General features: G+C 41.5%; 3 protein-coding genes across 3 annotated transcripts in view; 2 read left to right on the forward strand and 1 right to left on the reverse strand.

Moving 5' to 3' along the window:
• The window catches only part of LOC134288750 (uncharacterized), a 126,066-nt gene that overhangs the window by 50,406 nt on the left and 53,189 nt on the right, over positions 1–22,471 (forward strand). The window lies entirely within an intron of this gene.
• LOC109411461 (uncharacterized) lies at positions 2,047–12,798 on the forward strand. Its single transcript, XM_019684985.3, has 3 exons — positions 2,047–2,363; positions 2,455–2,660; positions 12,602–12,798. The coding sequence occupies exons 1-3, from the start codon at positions 2,173–2,175 to the stop codon at positions 12,781–12,783; spliced, it is 579 nt and encodes a 192-aa protein (XP_019540530.2). The 5' UTR covers positions 2,047–2,172; the 3' UTR covers positions 12,784–12,798.
• On the reverse strand, positions 12,837–14,133 carry LOC109409711 (nurim homolog). Its single transcript, XM_019683204.3, has 3 exons — positions 13,660–14,133; positions 13,292–13,596; positions 12,837–13,177 (listed from the first exon to the last, which is right to left on the reverse strand). Exons 1-3 carry the CDS (start codon positions 13,990–13,992, stop codon positions 13,042–13,044), a joined length of 774 nt encoding a protein of 257 aa, XP_019538749.2. The 5' UTR covers positions 13,993–14,133; the 3' UTR covers positions 12,837–13,041.

Below are 22,471 nucleotides of genomic sequence, written 5' to 3' on the forward strand. Positions count from 1 at the left end.
TTGCTTAATATTGATAGGTCTCCAACTTTGCCGAAGAATGTGTATGGTTATTCTTGCAAATAAAAAAGTTTGGTTTCCAATTTCTGTGAAAATACGGACCACCCTAATTTTCATGTATATTGGAAAGAGGGCCGCCATATTATTAGCAACAACTTAGAAGACCATATTTGTCTAAAAAATCATTTGAAGGCGCTGCATGCATCTTTCCTCGTAAATCTGGTTCGTGGACCATTGTGCATTGCTTTAGAGGGTGTAGGGTACCTGTACCAGTTATCGCACCACCTAAGAAAAACTATTTATACAAAAATAAGAAGAACACCGACGAATGTAAACAATAAGTCAAATGATTGATTAGTCTTCATACTTTACAGGAAAAATATAAAACCGGAGCCAAAACTACTTTTAGTATTTATTACGGCGTGTGCCAATGATAGGAACCCTGTACCAGTTATGGACACATTTGTTAATTTGGGTTCCACTTCGCACTATTTACATGCATTCCTTTATGGGATTTGCCCAAACTGGTACACTATGGCGAAATAGGGTGCAAGGAGGCCGAAAAGTTAAGGAAAATGATTTATTTCTACCATAATTTGAGCAAATTGTGAAGTTTGAATGATTACAATCATCTTTTGGGATCGTGATCTGTTGTTCACGAAATTTTTCTTGTTGATTTGTATCTTTAAAGGTGAAAATCAACTATGGCGAATTTGAGGTACTATAGCCATAACTGGTACACTGAGCCTAATAGGAGCCTATAGGAGAGCGGGGATAAACACGAGTGGAACAATTTTCACGAAGTCCGTTCAGCTGCTTGGTTTCGCTGATGATATTGATATTATTGCTCGTAAATTTGAGACGATGGCGGAAACGTACATCCGACTAAAGAGTGAAGCCAGGCGAATCGGATTAGTCATTAATGTGTCGAAGACAAAGTACATGATGGCAAAGGGCTCCAGGGAGGAATCAGCGCGCCCGCCACCCCGAATTTATATCGACGGTGATGAAATCGAGGCGGTTGAAGAATTCGTGTACTTGGGCTCACTGGTGACCGCCGACAAGGACACCAGCAGAGAAATTCAGAGGCGCATTGTGGCAGGGAATCATGCTTACTTTGGTCTCCGCTGAACTCTACGATCGAATAAAGTTCGCCGTAACACGAAGTTAACCATCTACAAAACGCTGATTAGATCGGTCGTCCTCTATTTTCACGAAACATGGACCCTACGTACAGAGGACCAACGCGCCCTTGGAGTTTTCGAACGGAAGGCGCTGCATACCATCTACGGCGGAGTGCAGATGGAAGGCGGGACTTGGAGAAGGCGAATAAACCACGAGCTGCATCAGCTGCTGAGAGAACCAACCATCGTCCACACCGCGAAAATCGAGAGACTACGGTGGGCGGGTCACGTCATTAGGATGTCGGATAACAACCCGACTAAAATGGTTCTCGAGAGTCATCCGACCGGTACAAGAAGACGTGGTGCGGAACTGGAGACAAACAGCCATGGACCGAGTGGAATGGAGACAGCTACTATATACAGCAGAGGCCGGCCACCCAGGCCTGCCCAGCCTGATCGGTAAGGTAAGATAAGGTTGTCTGGGACATCTTGCCCCGCACTTGGCGCAAAATCGGTCACTTTTTAAAACTGCTTTTTAAGACTTTTAGCATAGCTAATGTAATTAAGAGTAGGGATATATGATTTTTATTTACAAAGTTATGATGATCCATTCTTAGGGGACCTATCTTGCCCCGCCCTACCCTACATAACATATTTGGATTTTTGATGATTAAGCTTTGTAAAAGTTCAACAAACCTAAACTCTCCAAGATTCTGCTGAAAAGTACAATTTTGTTGAACAGATTTTTTTCAATCCTTCTTAACACATTATGATCACCGTATGTCGAGCATGTGTGAACGTTTGAATTTCAAGTGCCGCATATTCTTGATGTTTATCTTCCTACAATATCTTTTTTCGTGTTCCTTCCTCACACGAACCCGATCATATGATTCTTTCTGGGAGCTGGAGTTTATAGCTTTCTCTCCCACCATTTCAGTTGTCGCAGAGAGCTCATTCAAACTACATACTCGCAGAGCATCAGCCAGCGTCTGGATCGTTACTTGGTCCCGATAATCAAAAGAATAGCATTTAAATTTTAAATCTGAAGAAAATGTCTCTTGCGGCGCGTTGGGCTCGTAGGAAGCTAACAGTGATCGTCGTTTTCTCGGTTGTCCTGTACTATCTGCTTTCGTCATCGTACAGCAAGTATCAAATCGACACCATCATCCATCGCACCAAACCGGAAGCCGTCTGGGAATATGTGGCCGATTTTAGCAAAATGAAGAAACTCAATCCCACCATGTAAGTTTGATTAATGAATCGGGCTGCGCGTGCGCGTGGGTGTCATAGAAGAATGATAACGAGAGACGATCCTCTTTCAATTATTCTACAGCTTGGATTTCAACGTTATTGCTGATCACGGCAATTTGGAGCACTGGAAGTATTCGGTTGAGTACACCGAGCGACTGTCTCACTGGCCCTACTCGAAGAATGTCGCCGTAGGGCACTATTCCGTTCGCAAACTGCCGGAAGCCGAAGGTGGCCAGTATGTGGTGGCGTCCACGCATAGGACGTGTTTCTTGCTGGGGCTGTTTTGCTGTAAGTATAGCTACTTTTTCTATGGGTTTCATTCAAAATGTATTATATATTTGCAATGGGTGCCATGAAGAATTGCGATGTAGAGGCGTTCTAAGTTTCCATGTTTCCCTTTTAATTTAAAATGAAGGTCCCTGAGGTCTACCTTCTAAAACTCCTCATTTTACCTCACGTTCTTGTGAGTACAAATCTATAGATCCATCAAACTAAGCGGGCTGTAAATGTAACTCGATGTTCTTTCAACAAGCAGCAATTTTCTTCTTTATGACTCGAAGTTCGCATTAACTTGGCCTGCCCCTCTTCAGCTTAGTGTTCTTTGAGCACTTCCACAGTTTTTAATTGAAGGACTTTCTTTGCCCGCCATTGCATAAATTAAATTTTGTACACACCAAACACTTACAACAAAGCAAAAATCAGCAAAACGATTTGCCGAATTTCAGAAATTTCTGGATGTTTCAGAAAATTGTGTTGAATTTCCGCAATTTGTATTGCTGAATGCATTCAGCATGGCAAAAAAACAACAAAATTTGCTGATTAGCTGTCAAAAATGTTTAGGATGATTATTGTGAGGCAAGCACACATATACTCTATGCCCAGGAAGTCGAGAACATTTTCCTGACCGGAACGGGAATTGAACCCGCCGTCTCCGGTTTGGCGATCCATAGCTTTTACCACTAGGCTAACTGGAGATCTAGATAATCAGATTTGTGCTTTTGAAATTTGGAATGAATTACAAGGTGGCCATTGTGGCAGCCATCTTTAGATTCTAGCAACTTTGTCCTTAAGAAATTCTCAAATCCATAAAATCTGAACTGCTTTTAGAACCCGGGTGGAGCGTGGAGGTGAATGGCAAACCAAAAACAAAAGAATAACAAATGTTATTGCCATAACTTATTTTGTCATTCATGAGTTCTTCATGAAGAGCTTAAAACAACATGTCAATATAATGGGCTTTTTTTTATTATCGTACGGGCTTAGGTCAATGGGTCTCTGATTTTCATGAAACTTTTTCCACAGACTGGGCTCATAGATATATTAACAAAAAAAAAATTGAGAAAAAATCAGGGTCGCCTATTTTCTCGGAAAACTCAGGTGGATTTTTTTTTGTTTTCCCCTGATACTACTTACCGTAAAACGGGGTATCATTGATCGGCTTGACCGACCTCCGACCTCATGAAATGTTCAAACAAGCATTTTACATTGAATCAGTATCTGCTATCGAATAGTATATCGTAATCTGCCATCATTTAGCTTTTGAATGACATGCAATTCATGAAAATTGAATTTAACCCATATCCGCCCAGCGTCCTATTTATAGGACAGATGCCCCGAACGCCCAGCGTCCTATAAATAGGACAGTCCTTTTGATGTGAATATCTTCAGAATTATGCAAAATTTTAGAATACTTTCTTCAGAGAAGATGTTCTCCACATCCATACCTTGCTCGAAGTGGAGAATAGAGTTTGTGACTGGTTCACTAGGTGGCGTAAACGATGCTACAAAGATTACATATCGTCATAATCTATGACCTTCATTTCCAATGTGAAAAAAAAATGCCTAGAATCTTGACAATGGTTAATTTTTTATAGTTCATTTCTTCGACAGAGTTGGTAATCAATACATACAAAAATCAATGTATGTGTGATTGTATGTTTATATGCTTGTATGTTAATGTGTTTGTATGTTTGTCTATTTGGGGGTGGAAGCTCAGGTAAAATATTATCTCCTGGGCGCCCATTAAAAACACCACCCCCGGCGAAGACTGGCGCTCGAGCCTAGCTATTTAGCACTGTAGTTGGAGGAAATGCCAATGCAGAACCCGTAGCTTCCGGGAAGGTAAGCCCAGCTCCCTGGGTTAGTGGGTTGGTGTCAGGCCCTGCGAGCCAGCCGTAAAAAAGACTAGCACCGGAAAATCAACAAGAGAAGAATGCGAACCGATACCAATGGCGACGACCACAGCGACGAAAAGGGACTTGCGATTGGAAGCTCGGTACGTGGAACTGCAGATCTCTCAACTTCATTGGGAGCACCCGCATACTCGCCGATATACTGAAGGACCGCGGGTTCGGAATCGTAGCGCTGCAGGAGGTGTGTTGGACAGGATCTATGGTGCGAACGTTTAGAGGTAATCATACCATCTACCAGAGTTGCGGCAACACACGTGAGCTGGGAACAGCTTTTATAGTGATGGGCGACATGCAGAGGCGCGTGATCGGTTGGTGGCCGATCGACGAAAGAATGTGCAGGTTGAGAATCAAGGGCCGATTCTTCAACATTAGCATAATAAACGTGCACAGCCCTCACTCCGGAAGCACTGATGATGACAAAGACGCATTTTACGCGCAGCTCGAACGCGAGTACGACCGCTGCCCAAACCACGACGTCAAGATCATCATAGGGGATCTAAACGCTCAGGTAGGCCAGGAGGAGGAATTCAGACCGACGATTGGAAAGTTCAGCGCCCACCAGCTGACGAACGAAAATGGCCTACGCCTCATCGATTTCGCCGCCTCCAAGAACATGGCCATTCGTAGCACCTTCTTCCAGCACAGCCTCCCTTATCGTTACACCTGGAGATCACCACAACAAACGGAATCGCAAATCGACCACGTTCTGATTGATGGACGGCACTTCTCCGACATTATCGACGTCAGGACCTATCGTGGCGCTAATATCGACTCCGATCACTACCTAGTGATGGTTAAACTGCGCCCAAAACTCTCCGTTATTAACAACGTACATTACCGGCGGCCGCCCCGGTACGATCTAGAGCGACTGAAGCAACCGAATGTCGCCACCGCATACGCGCAGAATCTCGAGGCAGCGTTGCCGGACGAGGGTGTGCTCGATGTGGCCCCTCTAGAGGACTGCTGGAGTACAATCAAAGCAGCCATCAACAACGCAGCTGAGAGCACTATCGGGTACGTAGAACGGAGTCGACGAAACGATTGGTTCGACGAGGAGTGCAGAGCGGTTCTGGAGAAGGATGCAGCGCGGGCGGTAATGCTGCAGCATGGAACCCGACAGAATGTGGAGCGATACAGACAGAAGCGGAAGCAGCAGACCCGTCTCTTCCGGGAGAAAAAGCGCCGCCTGGAAGAAGCGGAGTGTGAGGAAATGGAACTGCTGTGCCGTTCACAAGAAACACGTAAGTTCTACCAGAAGCTCAACGCATCCCGCAAAGGCTACGTGCCGCAAGCCGAAATCTGCAGGGATAAGGACGGGAGCCTCCTGACGGACAAACGTGAGGTGATCGAAAGGTGGAAGCAGCACTTCGACGAGCACCTGAATGGCGAAGAGAATGTAGGCACGGAGGACCAAGGCAGCGGAGGAAATTACTATGTTGGTGCAGCAGAGGACGGGAACGAACCAACTCCCACGCTGAGGGAAGTTAAGGATGCCATCCACCAGCTCAAAAACAACAAAGCGGCTGGTAAGGACGGTATCGCAGCGGAACTCATCAAGATGGGCCCGGAAAAGTTGGCCACCTGTCTGCACCAGTTAGTTGTCAAGATCTGGGAAACCGAACAGCTACCGGAGGAGTGGAAGGAAGGGATAATCTGTCCCATCCACAAGAAAGGCGACAAGCTAATGTGTGAGAACTTTCGAGCGATCACCATTTTGAATGCCGCCTACAAAGTGCTATCCCAGATCATCTTCCGTCGTCTTTCACCTAAAGTAAATGAGTTCGTGGGAAGTTACCAAGCCGGTTTCATCGACGGCCGGTCGACAACAGACCAGATCTTCACCGTACGGCAAATCCTCCAGAAATGCCGTGAATACCAGGTCCCAACGCATCACCTGTTCATCGACTTCAAAGCGGCATACGACAGTATCGACCGCACAGAGCTATGGAAAATTATGGACGAGAACAGCTTTCCCGGGAAGCTGACTAGACTGATAAGAGCAACGATGGACGGTGTGCAGAACAGCGTAAGGATTTCGGGTGAACTATCCAGTTCATTTGAATCTCGACGGGGACTACGACAAGGTGATGGACTTTCCTGCCTACTATTCAACATCGCCCTGGAAGGTGTTATGCGACGAGCCGGGCTCAACAGCCGGGGTACGATCTTCACGAAATCTAGCCAATTTGTATGTTTTGCGGATGACATGGATATTATTGCTAGGACATTTGGAACGGTGGCAGAACAGTACACCCGCCTGAAACGTGAAGCAGCAAAGGTCGGACTGGTGATGAATGCGGCTAAGACAAAGTACATGCTGGTAGGTGGGACTGAGCGAGACAGGACAAGCCTTGGCAGCAATGTTACGATAGACGGGGATACTTTCGAGGTGGTAGAAGAATTCGTCTACCTCGGTTCCTTGCTAACGGCTGATAATAACGTGAGCCGTGAAATACGAAGGCGCATCATCAGTGGAAGTCGTGCCTATTATGGGCTCCAGAAGAAACTGCGGTCAAAAAAGATTCACCCCCGCACCAAATGTACCATGTACAAGACGTTAATAAGACCGGTGATTCTCTACGGGCACGAGACGTGGACGATGCTCGAGGAGGACATGCAAGCACTCGGAGTCTTCGAGCGACGGGTGCTAAGGACGATCTTCGGCGGCGTGCAGGAGAACGGTGTGTGGCGGAGAAGGATGAACCACGAGCTCGCTGCACTTTATGGCGAACCCAGCATCCAGAAGGTAGCCAAAGCCGGAAGGATACGGTGGGCAGGGCATGTTGCAAGAATGCCGGACAACAACCCTGCAAAGTTGGTGTTTGCTAACCATCCGGTTGGTACAAGAAGGCGTGGAGCGCATAGAGCACGATGGGCGGACCAGGTGGAGCGTGATCTGGCGAGTGTTGGGCGTGACCGACGTTGGAGAGCTGCAGCTGCAAATCGAGTATTATGGCGGCAAATTGTTGATTCATAATACTGAATAATACATGAATTTGATGTTAACTAAATAAATGAATGTTTGTCTATTTGTATGTTGATATTGTTGAGAACCACTGGACATCTCTTAACTCTCGCCGCTCTGCTTGCTCGCCGATAGCATTTCAATATGCGATCGGTTGATGCACAAAGGCAGATATTAGATTTAGAAGTATTGTAGTCGTCCTACCGTGTACGTGTCGCGTCATAGTCATGTAATTTTAATGTTCAATAAAGTTACATTTTAATTTGTTATTCGTTTACACCTGGAGTTTCAATACACTGCAATGTGTCTCGGCCACCCCAAACTCCAGGTTGTAACAGTGGCGACGAGTAATTCGTAACCGTGCGTGCAGTGAGGAGCCGCGACGCGATCATTTTTCCGCGGAGAGAAGATGGACGACACAATGGACTTCACGAGGAGTGATCAAGCCCAGCGCCAGCCTTCAGTGTCATCGGCTGGACAGAACCTGCATCAGCATCAAGTGGGTCAGTGGCTGCACTCGCCGGTTCTGGAATCAACACACCGGAACCAACACACTCCATCATCATCACTATCTTCGTCATCATTTCAACCCGCGGAAACTCATCCTCAGCAGCACCACCATCACTATCAACCGGCGGCTGGATTCAATGGGCCATTCACCAGTTCGCCATTGTTCAACGCACAGCCAGTGGTACAGCAAACACCACCGCAATCTTCGGCTGGCTGCTTCTCGCTAGATCGAGAGCAGTTTATCGAACATCAGTTCCAGCAGATGCACCAGTTGCTGCAGCTCCAGTACCAGCAAACAATGGAATCAATCAATCAGCAATTCCATTTGTTTTTGCTGTATTGGAGTACCCGGCAACAACCACACAATTCCCAACCGCCCATCTCGACCGTCGAATTAGTGCAAGATTCATCACCACATCAAGCATCAGTCCAACACAGTATCGGCACTACGGCGGTATGTGAACAACAGCCTTCAATGGACCGGCTGATTGTTCCCGCGCCGACGACGGCGGCGACAGTTAATTGTGACGATCGTGATGAACAGCAGCGGCAGAAACAACAATCAAAAACGCCTATCGCTTTACTTGCAGCCCCCGACGGCAGTGAAGAAAACGAATTCGAATACACACGGCAGAACGAATATACGGCAGAGGTGTTCAATTCGTACAAGGTCGGATCACCTCGGGAGATTGATCCAAAGTTTGTCCAACATTTCTTGGACCGGAATGGGCATCAGATGGACTTAACAAGTGGAAGTGCAGCGGTATTCAGTGATCTCTTCGTGTGGATAGTCAACCATGGTGGAACCAGGATCAAGCTCCGATGGTCGAACAGCAGCTCTCGTCAACATGATCACCGACCTCGCTATCAACACTGTCCACCATCACCGCTCTTCCCACGTCCGAAGACCGCTGCAATGGAAACACCGTCAACGATTCAGCGGGGGAGATGTTGAGAACCACTGGACATCTCTTAACTCTCGCCGCTCTGCTTGCTCGCCGATAGCATTTCAATATGCGATCGGTTGATGCACAAAGGCAGATATTAGATTTAGAAGTATTGTAGTCGTCCTACCGTGTACGTGTCGCGTCATAGTCATGTAATTTTAATGTTCAATAAAGTTACATTTTAATTTGTTATTCGTTTACACCTGGAGTTTCAATACACTGCAATGTGTCTCGGCCACCCCAAACTCCAGGTTGTAACAGATATGTATGTACGTATGTATATATGTATGAATGTTCCCGCATAACTCTGGAATGCGTCAAGCAAGTTCAATCAAATTTGGCACACACATTCTTTAGGTGTGGAGGTGGTAGTAGGGGTATTGGAATTCAAGATGGCGGCTTAGGTTCCAAGATGGCGGTCAAAACTTCAGAATATATGCTTTTTAACAGCAATGCTGTTTCGGATACTATGCAATATGGGTATCTATCGATCGGACTTCATGACTAGAACTCAAAAATGAATATCCGACGCCATTTTGAAATCCAAGATGGCGGCCATGGAATGGTAGTTTGATCTACCATTCGATTCGATCAATATGGGTACCTATCGATCGGGCTTGTTCTTGAGATATTTAACGCCATTTTGAAATTCAAGATGGCGGACCATATCCAAGATGACGGCCACGGAATGGTAGTTTGAGCACTGATACCATGCAATATAGATACCCATACCGATCGGGCTTCATGAATAGAAGCCAAAAATCGATACTTGACTCTATTTCGAAATACAAGATGGCGGACCATATCCAAGATGGCGGCCACGGTATGAGAGTTTGAGCTATGATACCATGCAATATGGGTATCTATCGATCGGGCTTCATGAGTAGGACTCAAAAAGGAATATCCGACGCCAGTTTGAAATCCAAGATGGCGGACCATATCAAAATATAACAATAGCCTCCGGCTCCGGAAGCTCAGTCCAGTTATCGAGTGGCGCTCGCTAACTGAACTGTCGTCAAAGCCCAGTTATCGAGCGGAAGCTGTACATGAAATTACAAGGACCATGCATTGCATACTTTTAGGCGTTTATCGGGTTATATTTCTACCCCAAATTATAAGTCCCTTTTCTATTCTTTTTGAGTGGTTATCATCTCTCTCACTTGTTTAGAGCTGTATTATATCTGTACGGATCAGAATATAACGATAGCGTAGAAGTTGTGCTAAAATAGAACTCGAGAAAATCATGAGATATCGAGGACCTACAATGAAGATTTTTTTGGAACTACACCATAGACTTCCATTTTTTTCGTCAAATCATGCTTATTTTATTGGAATTTGACCTTTGATAACAAATTTTTTTAAAGAATTAAATTGTGAGACACCTTGGGCGTTAACGGGTTAATAAACATTGCAATAAATCGATTTTTCCATAATTGTGTTTCGTAACGCAATGAGATACATTGTCAAACATTCATGCTTGGCGTGAATACTAGATACAATATGAGGTTCGAAATCACTGTATTACTTCAATATGATATCCTAGAGTTGGATTTAATAAACGAAACTTTCATGAAAGTGCTCTATTTCAATAAAATACAGTCAGGTTTATTTTTACGCGGTTTTGATTTACGCGGCCGCGTAAATGAAAACTCCATACAAAAAAAAATTTCATCGTCTTATTTTTGCATGATTTGTCGAGAAATGGTGAGACTTTTTTTACGCGGTTTTTCGAAATTTGAACTGAGTTTTTTTTACGCGGTACGTATCCCCCACGTAAAAAAACCTGACTGTATATGGTTTATTTAAAATATGCTATTAATTCCTTAAGTCATTGCCTACCTTTAGGCGTCATATTCGATATCAGCGACCCCGAATTTAGTTAGTAAGGGTATTTTGAACACAAACGATCAATGTTACCCCAAATCAACAAAATCAAAAAAAAAATAGATTAAAAAGCATATTTAAATAAATTTTAAAGTTATACAATACTTTTTTGAGTAGCTTAACGCATACTCAGAGGGCCAGTACTTGTTTTAAAGATATAAAACATGTAACGTTTGCTTTAACAAGAGAATTATTCAAGAAAGATCGAAAATTCTGATCAATGTTACCCCGGATCACGGTACTTTGAAAAATCATAACTCAAGAGCGAAGCATCGTAGAAACAAAGTTTTTTCTTAGAAATGAAAGCAAATTTTCTCAGAAATCTAAAAAATAATATGAACTGGACACAGTTTTCCACAAAATTTTCCACAGTTGAGATAATTCGTGAAGAAAAGCCGGAAAAACTATGCCCGAACTCGAGGAAAATTTCTATCAAATGTTTATTTTTCCGAAGGTTTACCGGAGTTTTTTTTCTGGCTTTATCAAGTTAGTCCAAGTTTTACCAAGAAGTTTTTACGTATATATTCCCATTGTTTCCGAGATTTTTTGGCGTTCTTCCGGGATTTCTTAGAGTTGTTACAGAGATTTCTACCAGAGTTCCTTCCAGAATTTTTGCAGGAGTTTTTCACGGGATCTCTGCTGGCGTGCCTCCTGGGATTTTGTTGTAGAGGTTTTCCCGATATGGAGCCTTATTATGAGTGTCGCTTCACCGTGAAAACCAAAGAACGACACCGGTAGTAATAACGATGGAAGTGATTCCCAGTTGATTAACCCGCAACTTTTGGCACAAATGTTCCAAATAGAGGATAATCTGCCTCTAAAGTCGGCCTTCTGATATCCAAAGTTTCTTTAGAAATTTCTCTTGGTGGTTTTCCGGAATAGCTTTCTAACAGTATTTCTCGACGATTTATCGATGTTTTTGCAGAAGCTCTTCCAAAGATTTCTTCCAAATTTTTCTCTTGGATTTCCTTGCAAGATTTTGCCCGTTGTTATCAGAGTAGGTTATCAGAGCTCCTCCTTGATTTTTTTCTATATTTACTCCCGGGATTACTCTGAGATTTCTCAAATAAGTCTTTACAGAGTCCCTCGCAGGACTTCACCTGGATTCCTTCCAATAGTTCTTCGTGAATTTCTTACTAGGGTTTTCATATAAGTTATCCCGGAATCGCTGAAAGAGCTCCGGTAGCAACTGGTCATGAAATCCTACAAATGCAATCTTTGGACAATTTCTGTCAGGGCTACCGGGAGAAGCTCTGCGAATAAACCCGAGAAAATATGTAAAATTATCTCAGGTGGATCGGTTTGTACGTTTCCTTAGGTTTCCTTCAATTCCACAGAACTCAAAATAGCTTCACCTGATTACGGCAAGCCAATTGTTGAAGTGACTGAATAAACTTCCAAACGTGTTTAGAAGTAGAAGGGCATGTGGCTGATTTCGTGACCCATTCCTCTCATTTTCATTTTGCAGCAGTTGGTGGGGCAATAAGAGCGCAAGTCAATCCAATGCCGAAGGATTTCGTGACTCATTCCTCTCGTAGCAAAATCAGAGACTCCCCCCTCCAAATGCTACGTATACGTGATCATGTTGACACTCCCTTACATCCATATTTCTGGCTTTCGATTTGAATAGGTCGAACCTGCATAGGATTCACAGCAAACTTATGATCTATTTAAATCGAACGCCAGATTTGGTTGTTGAACGTTTGCTAACATGATTATTTCCCATTCCAGTAAACTCGAAAGGCGAGTTCAAAATCTCGTACCTCAACGAGGAGGACACATTCTGCCAGGAGACGGTACACTACCAGTGTCCGTTCTTGTTCGGACGCTTCTGCCGGCGGGAGGTCGAATTCCAGCGAACAGCCATAATGGCCAATCTGAACCGGCATTTCAACAAGCAGCACCACCAGTAATGAGACGAGAGGGCTTTCTCATATTTTCTGCGATACTTAAAATTTCTTCAGGATTTTCAGTTTAGTGCGTACATTTAAGTTAATCAAATAAAGAAAAAAAAAAAACACATGAAAAAACTGGCGTTTGGTTTAGTAGTAGTAATATCTAAGTTAGTCGAACACAATGCGAAACGTATGACATGCGTTAGCTTCATCACTAAATATGCTTGAATACATCTATGTTCGAGACATAGGTACAATAATGCCATACAAATTAATTTACTCTTGAACGTTGGTCAACTCAACCTTTTTGCGGCCGAGTTGGTATTTCTGGTATTCGAGATCAGTCTTATTCGTATTCCAGGACAGATACATGTAGGTGCTCCAAATGATGGCCAACAGAAGGCGGTCCAGACTAAACCATTGGAAAATAGGGTAAATTCAATAATTATGCGAAAATACATATGTTCTCGTAAATTACTTCAGATTGTCACAATTACAAGAATTGAACCAAGTAGACAAAACTCACCTCATTGAATTAGTGATCCACAGCACCACTGAGAGTCCCACAAAGGATGGATGTCTCAACCGGCCGTAGAAGCTGCGAAGTTCCCGCGATTTGTAGCTCATCGGAGGAGCCAAATCGTTCACATCGTAGTAAATCTGCTTCAACCCAATCAGCTCCGGAAGGTCCATCAGCAAGCTGCCTCCGTAGATCACCACCCAGGATACGATATGAGCGGACACGAAGGTCCACCACAGAACCGGACTCGATTCGACATCCACATACCATAGCTGGTACGATTGTGTCGTCTTCCAGTTCTTCAGCATGATCTGTAAATTGAAGCATTGCACAATCAGTTAAATCTCATCATATTCATCAAACTTCAACCTTACCAGCAAACAATAGGCCGTACCAATGTTATAAACGCTCCGTTCGGCCATCTCCAATCCCAGCTTCCGCCAGAATCGCTTGACAACGTCCGCCTTCATGGCACTATGTTGGATCACAAACAACACAATCCACACCGAATTGAAGCACAGCGAGAAAAGCGTGGCCTTCAGCAGACCACGATCGTCCAGCAGGGTGGTCAGCAGGACATGGCGGAAGTCGCGCTGCTGGATGACGGGCGTGGCTAGGAAAACGCCCAGCTTACCCACCGAGTAAAACACCGACAGGAACGACAGCAGCGAAAGGATGAAACACACCAGCTGCCGGAACGAAAGCATCGTGGAAACGTGCGGCTGACCTGCGAATCGTGATTTTCCGGTATTTCACAAAAACTACCGGCGAATTACGAAATTAAAAACTATATTCGACCGAAAACCAAAACGGACGCGTCCAACCGCGATGTAAACAAAAGCAGAAACTGAACTCTAGCGTAGCATCTGAAAATTTCCAAAGAATAATTTCCTCTTAATTGCTCATTACATTTTGATCTTGGATGTTAATTTTACTACGCAATGAAATAAGTTACTAAATAAGTAAGAACTTAAAACTTAAACTAACCAGCAGCGCTTGTATTTATACAAGTAATTTGTCGCAAAATTTGCAATAAAATTTGATCTATCTTTTAAGATAGATCAAATTTTATTGCAAATTTTGCGATAAATTACTTTGTGACTTTAGGTCTTTTTCTGATGTTACGCTACATTTATTTGAAAACTGTCTGGGAACGGTCGGGAACAGAATTCGAGCACTTTTGAGCATCCGCTGCAAAGTACGGGATTGGTCGCTCTAGTTATAAGACATTTTGGCATAATCTCAATGATCGCGTTGCAAACCCGCGCTCGTTGCAATACTTTTTATTTTGTTGCAAAGTAATTGCAAATCAAAAGTAATCAAATAAGTGTAAAATTCCCTGGTTTCGGTATAAACCAATGTACTTAGATATTCGGCATACGACAATACCTACGACCTGATCGAATGTCTGGCTTTTAATTTCTAATGAAATTTTCTTGAAAATCTCCTTTTGACTCTTGAATTTATAGAGTTTTGAAATTCCTCCGGATAAAAACTAACCATAGGGTGTTTGGTGAAAATCATTTCTGCACCATACAGTGTATCATACACCATAAAGTGTATTGTAATGAAATGGTCTGCTAAAAGCTTTGCACATTGAAGCTACTATACATTTACATTCGATTTTTATGTAACAATATATTGCGCATTTTCCACCCCATTGGACCCTTTTCGCAGTTAGTATAAGTGCGGGATCGTGAATAAAACTGCGATTTTGCATGTTAAGAGATGAACCAGCCTAGGGCTGAATATCTCTATAATAAAGTAATAATAATAATAATAATAATTTTGCATCGAATCGTTTCGGTGTCTTCTGCGCACTTATTCAGCACCTTACAATCCATAAGTGCGCAGAAGACACCGACACGATTCGATGCAAAATCGCAGTTTTATTCACGATCCCGCACTTATACACTGAGCGAAAAATTCACTTAAATTCTACTGGAAATCTAAAGTAGATTTTTTCCATCTAACTTAACATTTGAAACTTAAATGATTAGTAAGTGAAAATATTCTACTGAAAAAATCCAATAAAATTTAAGTGAAAATTTTCACTGCCAAATCATATAAATTTAAAATATTTCTTTAGCATTATTTCACTAGTTTTTGCTCTTATTATTATTTTATATGAAGGTTAATTCAAAAATTTGGTTCATCTCCGTGCCATCGGAGACCACCAAATGGTTCCCATGTTAAAGAGGAAACACCTGAATTCACAGAACATATTGCCATCATCACACTCATGCATGGTTCGTTAGTGATGGCTGACAACTACATGCTTCTATTTTGCATACTATCGACTGCAGTAAAATACACTTGAAAACCATATACAATTTATAATACGATGCAGTGCGAAATTTCCAATAACTTTCCATTGGAGATTCACTATACTTTCAAGCGGGTTTCACTTAACTCATGTGAACTCACTGAAAAATTGTTTTTTGAACGGTTACTTGACTTTTTCCAGTGAATTCAAAATGAAATTTCCTCTCAGTGTACTAACTGCGAAATGGGTCCAGTGGGGTGGAAAATGCGCAATATTATACTGTATTTCTTACGTTTGAACCATTCACTTTTTCGAAACATTATTTTTCCATCCATTTTAATTATTTATTCAGTTTTAGATTTTTCCGTGCTTTGTTTTGTTGATGCTTGTGACTTTTTCGATGCAAAGGAAAAGAAAGAAAAAAAAGTGAATAAGTTGAAACACAAATTTAAAGTCAACAAAATGTTTAAATTAGTGGTAAACCAGATGTTTTAAGAACTGCAGATCCAAGCGATATGGCGGGCTAGGTATATAGAGTGCGATGAGAGGAATACGAATGTAGGTCAACCCGGAAAGACGCAGGTCAGATTACCTTAAATCAGTGGGATTTCAACTTTCTGTATTTGCATTTAGGGGAGTTTTCTCCTCTTCTCTCATGTGAACTTGCCTTCAACCACAACCGAATCAAATGTGATTGACGAACTTTATCTTTGACGTAGAGCTATCTTTAACATATGGACTGGACTGAACACTTAAATGACTTCTAATCTCGCTTCTAATATAGGTTTCTCTACGGGCTCTTTTTTAACCTAACTTATATTTGAATCGAACTTGACAGTTTTCTCATGAGTTGTTTTGTATATCTAACTTTAGTCAAACTGGAGCCTCAATATTGCAATAACGGTTAAGCACACTGCAATGATACTTATGTATCTCGTCACCCACTTCATGCAACTACATTAGTGGCCTAATAACACTTAGCACGCTCGGCATAGTTCCATCATGCTGCTCAAAGTGTTGCCACAAATAATGCTTACACACTAAGATCAGCTCGGTATTTTCCGCATCTTTTTACTGAGTTCTCAACAGCAGATTTAACTCGGTACACTCGGTTGTTTCTTTTGCGGATATTCTGTAAATGAGTTACCGAGCTCAGATAATAAACTGTCAAAAGTTACTGATACACGGTAAATATCGTTACTGGTGAACGGTAAATACGATTACCGAGTGTACCGAGATAAATCTGCTGTTGAAAACTCAGTAAAAAGATGGAAAAAATACTGAATTCAGTGATAAAATTACTGAGCTGGAACATCTGAATCTTAGTGTGTAGTTTGCAAAACCCGGTTATCCGGCTGGTGGGGCATGGAAGTCTGAGCTTCAACTGTTAATGCAATCAGAGACTAGTCAGACTTAGACGTTAGCGATCCTATATATGCTGGGTTATCCAAAACGCTCTGGAGAATTCCCAAAGCGCATTCGAATAAAACTACCCGAATAGCAAAATACCCTTTGTCATAATGTCCAAACAGTAAGTTCATTTCATCCGTCAAGGTAACTTTATCTCAAACAGCTAATTGTATGTTGAACAATAAGGAACAGATTACCAGATACTATAAATGACAGATTTTGTAGTCCATGTCAAGCAGTAACACTATATCATACTATTCAGGCATTGTCGAATTATATGGAGGTGCAAATTCCTACACAATGGTGGCAATATATCACCACATTCTGTCAAATGGTTAGCTACTCTATTAACGCAGTATACATACATCTATACATCTCACTATTCATTACTTTTTCTCAACACTTTGACAAACAGTTGTACATATTTGTATTGATGAGAGGCATCAATGTTTGTTTTTCTTTGCAAAGTGCCAAACTGTTAATGAAAAAAAGCAAAAAAAAACAGATTTCGTAACCATGACCGGTAATCGGTTGGCCAATCCGACTGAAAAGGGGACATATTCCGCCGTAACAGCACTTTATCGGAAGCGGAGTCGATCTACAATGCTGCCTTGACCTGGAGTAGAATCGAAGGTAAGTTTTCGTTTCTCAACTGGATGATTTTGAACTGATTTCCCGTGTGGTATTTTCTTTACAGGTTTCAGGTCGCAAAAACTTAATATCATCTCGTTCCCTGCAGCCGCTTGAGGAAAACGCCAAACGATTCCAGCACTTCTATCCATTGGAAAACCTAAGGCTAGCGAGTTTTGTTGAGATATTACTGGGGCGGCCTCCGGAAGAATGCTGCTGGAGTGTACGGAAACAATCAAGAGGAACTGGCTATCAAGCTCCGAAGAGAGATCCATGATTGAGGTAAACGGGCGAAGTGCATATCAGTACCGCGATTTGGAAAACTGATCGGCTTAAGTAGCAGCAGCCAGCCCATACATCTGGATCCAGGAACGGTTCAGCGGAAGTCGGAGGGGATTTAAATTACATTAGAATTAGTGTTTAATGACTGCAATCAGGTGAAATATCCATCCAGTACGACACACTCTGACGGGGAGAGAGGGGTTCTAAATGGTGAGGGGTGGTGGAGTCGGAAAATTAAAATATGCCATGGATTTTTTTTGAGTTATTGTACTTGAAGTAAAATATTTCTAAACGTATTTACTTGTTTCATTAATTCTTATTCAATAGGGAACAATTTTCTTTTATTATTAATACAAAAGAACAGTACCAAATAGTATACATAACTAAATATGTACAATACGGTTTACAGGTATTCTACAGTATTGCATCTTTTGCACCGTATTCGACCCCCTGCAAAAATGTTTTGTCCCACCACAATATGTTCCCACCAGTTTTAGCATACATTGGTTCGTTTCGCTGCTAAAATGTTTCAGCGCCGGTTACACCTTTTGAGTGGTGCATTGAATAATCGGTTAGTTTACATGCTACTTCATTTGGTGTTTGACGTGTGAACAAATATTTTGAATGATTGAACATTTGCACGATAATCTAAAGAGCAAAGAAAGATGCAATAATTAACCATAAATCACCAGTATCACAAACATCATTCACTTTTCTTCCAAATTTATGGTTCAACTATTCTCTAAACATATGCTGTGCAGTGAATTGTACGAAAAACTGGATAATATATAGACCGTATCCTTTACTGTATTGCGAAAAATTTGTTCGAAAAAACGAGAGATTTTTTATGGTAACCAATCTTAACCGCCTATTCTACATACTGTAAATTGCCGGCTTACCATTTCTCAAACTGGCAAATCTATACATAGAATGATTATCTTACTGTTATCTCGGACAGTCTGAGAATTGGTTAAAAGACAATTGCTTATGGTCATCCACAGTATGAGATACGTTACATTAACAGTTCGTGATTATGCGGGTAGTAATCCTAAGATATAACATTCTATGGTTTATGTAATGTAAAACAATACAGTCGGAACCCGCTCGTTGAGCCACAACCTCCACCCAACCAACGAATTCGATTCGCTAGTTGGGTGAAGTGACAGCAGCACAAGGGGCGTGCGCATTGTGTTTTTTAAATCATGTTTGGGTTAGAAGCAAAAAGGAAAAATTTTCAATTTGTTTTACATTTAGAGCAAAACTGATACGTTTTGCAAGATACATATATGGCCAATGCGAGAAATAATTATTTTCACCCATTTTCAGTCGGTGAAGTGAAAATATAGATGTTTATGAAACCACCCGGACCAAAAGCAAGCACAAAACACTTTCAATGATCGACAAAATAAAGATTGCCGATGTTTTGCATTTGTTTCGAAGTAATTGTACAAATACTTTTTCTTTTAAGAAATATGAAATAGAAATTCTTCTCGATTATCAGTAAAGTTTAAGCAACCAAAAACTCATTGGCTCGCTCCTCGGAATTACAGATTGGTTGTCATTTTCAGTTTGACATTGAATTATGACATCCAGGTACTTTTTAGTTGGCTGACAGCTCAACTAACGGGGCCCCAACTAAAAAGCCACCCAACTATTAAGCCCCCAACCAGCGAGTCATGACTGTACAACATAACAAAAGAGAACCATTCCAAAACTATTTGATTAAATGTATAAACAGTAGTGAGATTACAATTACAAACAATATATTTACGGTACATTTTATTGTTTAAAACTATACATTTACCATACAATATATGGTATATTTAAACCCACGTATCAGTGCTTTAGAACAATTTATTTACAATAAAATGTATGGTTTTGTAAAAAAATATATATGGAGAAAAATATTTTTTTATATTGTTACGATACTTAACAACCTGTATAATATATTGTAAAAATCTTATTTACAATTCACTGTATGGTGTCTACATAACATTACATTGTTTTTGTATTTTTATTTTTACAGTGGTGTATATTGTAAAAATATGGTTCTAAATAGTACTGTTACAATACAACATTCGGTTTTTCTACTGTATTTTTTATTCGGCCCTCTAGAAGTCAATTGAAGATTTTCTCCTGGATTACCGGTAATTTATCTTGAGCAGTTGCACAAAATGAAATAAATGTTAATAAGTTTTGGAAAGAAACATTTACAATTTCATAAATTGGGTTCTTTAGGGGTACAGCCACCGACGAACCGACGTGACAGTGGTGTTTCAAAACTGTCCCCCCAAATTTAACGGTCGACCAGCGAAGCGAGCGAACGCTTCTGTCAAATCAGCGCAGACGCGAACCTTTTCCTATATCAACACACGGGGGTTTGGGATCCAGCTATCGAACCATCGCGAATCGTTATAGGGGTGGCGGTAGTGTTTGGCTATTTTTCACCATGGCGTCGGGGACAACAAATTTGAATTTATTTGTTCTAGCTGTCACGTCGGTTCGTCGGTGGTACAGCGGCCGTTCGCTCGTTGCAAACCCGCTCGTTGCAACACATTTTAGTTGCAAGTTCGCTAATTGCAAATAAAAAAGCCATCAAGTGTCAGATTCGTGCTGTCAGTCATGCTGTCAGCACAGAGAACAGACGTCTATCTTCGCTTTCTGCATTGTGTAAAACTTTTTAACGGTCATATCAGAGTATGTGGTTATGCTCCCGTTGCGTGGCGCTAGCGTCCCATCACTTACATTGTTGTGATGTCAAATTTGTTTCCAGTGCTCGCCGTTTTTGGCCGTTTGGCGCTCGTGTCGCTTTGTGGGCTAGTGTATTTTAACGATGAACACTGCCATCGTGTGGTCAAAGGTCAAATCGACTTTATATGTGGGGCAGTCTCCGTTGGTGGCGTTGAGGTACACTTAAATCGTTTACACACGATTCCGACGTATTTTTCTTCGAGCTTAAATGCCTGTTCTCTGTGCTGTCAGTGCATTTCGATGCACTTTAGTGTCAAAGTGACGTTACAATCAGCGAATGGCATTCGCTCGTTGCAAAGTAAACATTTTGCAACGAACGAACGGCCGCTGTATCCGAATTATTTTATAATTAGATTCTCCACCCAAAAATTAGTCGAAATCCAAAATTTTATAATTTTTAAAATGCATTTAAAGTTTGTATGGGGAAAATGTTTTGTTCGGGTCGAACTGTCATTTTATCGATTGAACTGTCATTCTATCCACGAAAATTTAAACTGTTTTGTTATTTTAACCATCAAATCAAAGCTATTGGAATCCAATAAAATCACGTTATACTCAGTAAAAATCTCTATCGATTAGGCTATGGAAAATAGCAATATTTTATTCATTAAACAACCCAATTGCTGTACAAATACAGTCAACTTTCGCTCGTTGCACTAAGCTCTTAGCCCAGTTAGTGAAAGACTTTCACTAACTGGGCTGAGTTTTCAGCTGTCAAATAATCCTTAACAATATAAATTCAGGACTACCAACCTTGACAATTGGTAAGTATTTAAGTAGACATCCTTCAATCCGGGTGTTTGTTATACCTAGTAGGGCCTACAGTAAGACAAAATGTCGTTCTACGAAAACGCAGCTTGAGTTTGAGTTCCTATGGTCCTATGGTGCTCTAGTAATAAATACAAATGATGTTATGGGCCTTTTCATTTGACGTCTTAAATCAGCTGATTGTTCGGGCGTTTGACAGTTCTTCTATGAAGATGACACGTTCTTGTTAGCAGCTGTTGTTCAAGCTTTGTAAACAAATGCATGCACGGATCTGTCACATGAAAAGGCCTATAAGGCAATCCATGACGACTTTTCGCGATGGGGGTGACAGCCAAAAATGTAAACATAGTGTGAGTACAACTTACCAAAGTTTCGTCAAGTGTAGTCGATGCTTAACAAATTCCTTTGTGTTCAACTGTCACCCCGATCATCGTATGTCAAAAATACATGGTAAACAAAAGAAATCAGCTGATCGCATCTGTCTCATGGATAGCCTTATTCTCTGTCAATGGGTTTGCAACGAGCGGACGGGTGCTGTATGTCAAATGTTACTATGCCTATCAGGCGAGAGCCCTTTGCTAAAGCTCGAGCAGATCGGTGCATCGGTGCTCGACTCCAAAATGCAAGTGCACTTTTTTTTTGTAAACAGCACCGGTTAATATTTGCTTAGCTTATCCACACGCTCGATGAAAACTACTCAAAAATGAGTCGTTTTCCACTCACTTTGGTACAAAGTGGAACAGCTCATTTTAGAGTAAAATCAAGTTACTCACTTTTGAGTAACCGCAAGATTTGGAAAAATTAGAGTAGTTTTCAACTCATTTTGATAATTTCAATAAAAACCAAAAGAGAGTAGGTATAACTCACTTTTGCAATTTTATATTCTTAAAAAAATGATGTTATAATTTATTTAATTCAATAAACGAACAATTTAACTACATGATTATTTCTAGATTGAGTTTAAATAAGGGCGAAAGTAACATGAGAGAGTTCTCTTCATCGACTCTCTCTTCTGCAAATTAAAGTGACAAGATGCAAATTCAATCGAACTTTTTTACATTTAAACGCTAGATTGCATC

Source organism: Aedes albopictus, chromosome 2 (genome assembly GCF_035046485.1).
Source record: "Aedes albopictus strain Foshan chromosome 2, AalbF5, whole genome shotgun sequence".
In the NCBI taxonomy this organism is placed as follows: Eukaryota; Metazoa; Arthropoda; class Insecta; order Diptera; family Culicidae; genus Aedes; species Aedes albopictus.

What these genes read in the sequence shown, in the direction of transcription:
- LOC109411461 (XM_019684985.3), top strand. Translation starts at nt 2,173, where the DNA reads ATGTCTCTTGCGGCGCGTTGGGCTCGTAGGAAGCTAACAGTGATCGTC. An exon ending in AAGAAACTCAATCCCACCAT is followed by an intron (nt 2,364 to 2,454) that starts GTAAGTTTGATT and finishes ATTATTCTACAG; the next exon opens with CTTGGATTTCAACGTTATTG. An exon ending in CTTGCTGGGGCTGTTTTGCT is followed by an intron (nt 2,661 to 12,601) that starts GTAAGTATAGCT and finishes TTCCCATTCCAG; the next exon opens with TAAACTCGAAAGGCGAGTTC.
- LOC109409711 (XM_019683204.3), bottom strand. Translation starts at nt 13,992, where the DNA reads ATGCTTTCGTTCCGGCAGCTGGTGTGTTTCATCCTTTCGCTGCTGTCG. An exon ending in GTACGGCCTATTGTTTGCTG is followed by an intron (nt 13,597 to 13,659) that starts GTAAGGTTGAAG and finishes TTCAATTTACAG; the next exon opens with ATCATGCTGAAGAACTGGAA. An exon ending in TGGATCACTAATTCAATGAG is followed by an intron (nt 13,178 to 13,291) that starts GTGAGTTTTGTC and finishes CCAATGGTTTAG; the next exon opens with TCTGGACCGCCTTCTGTTGG.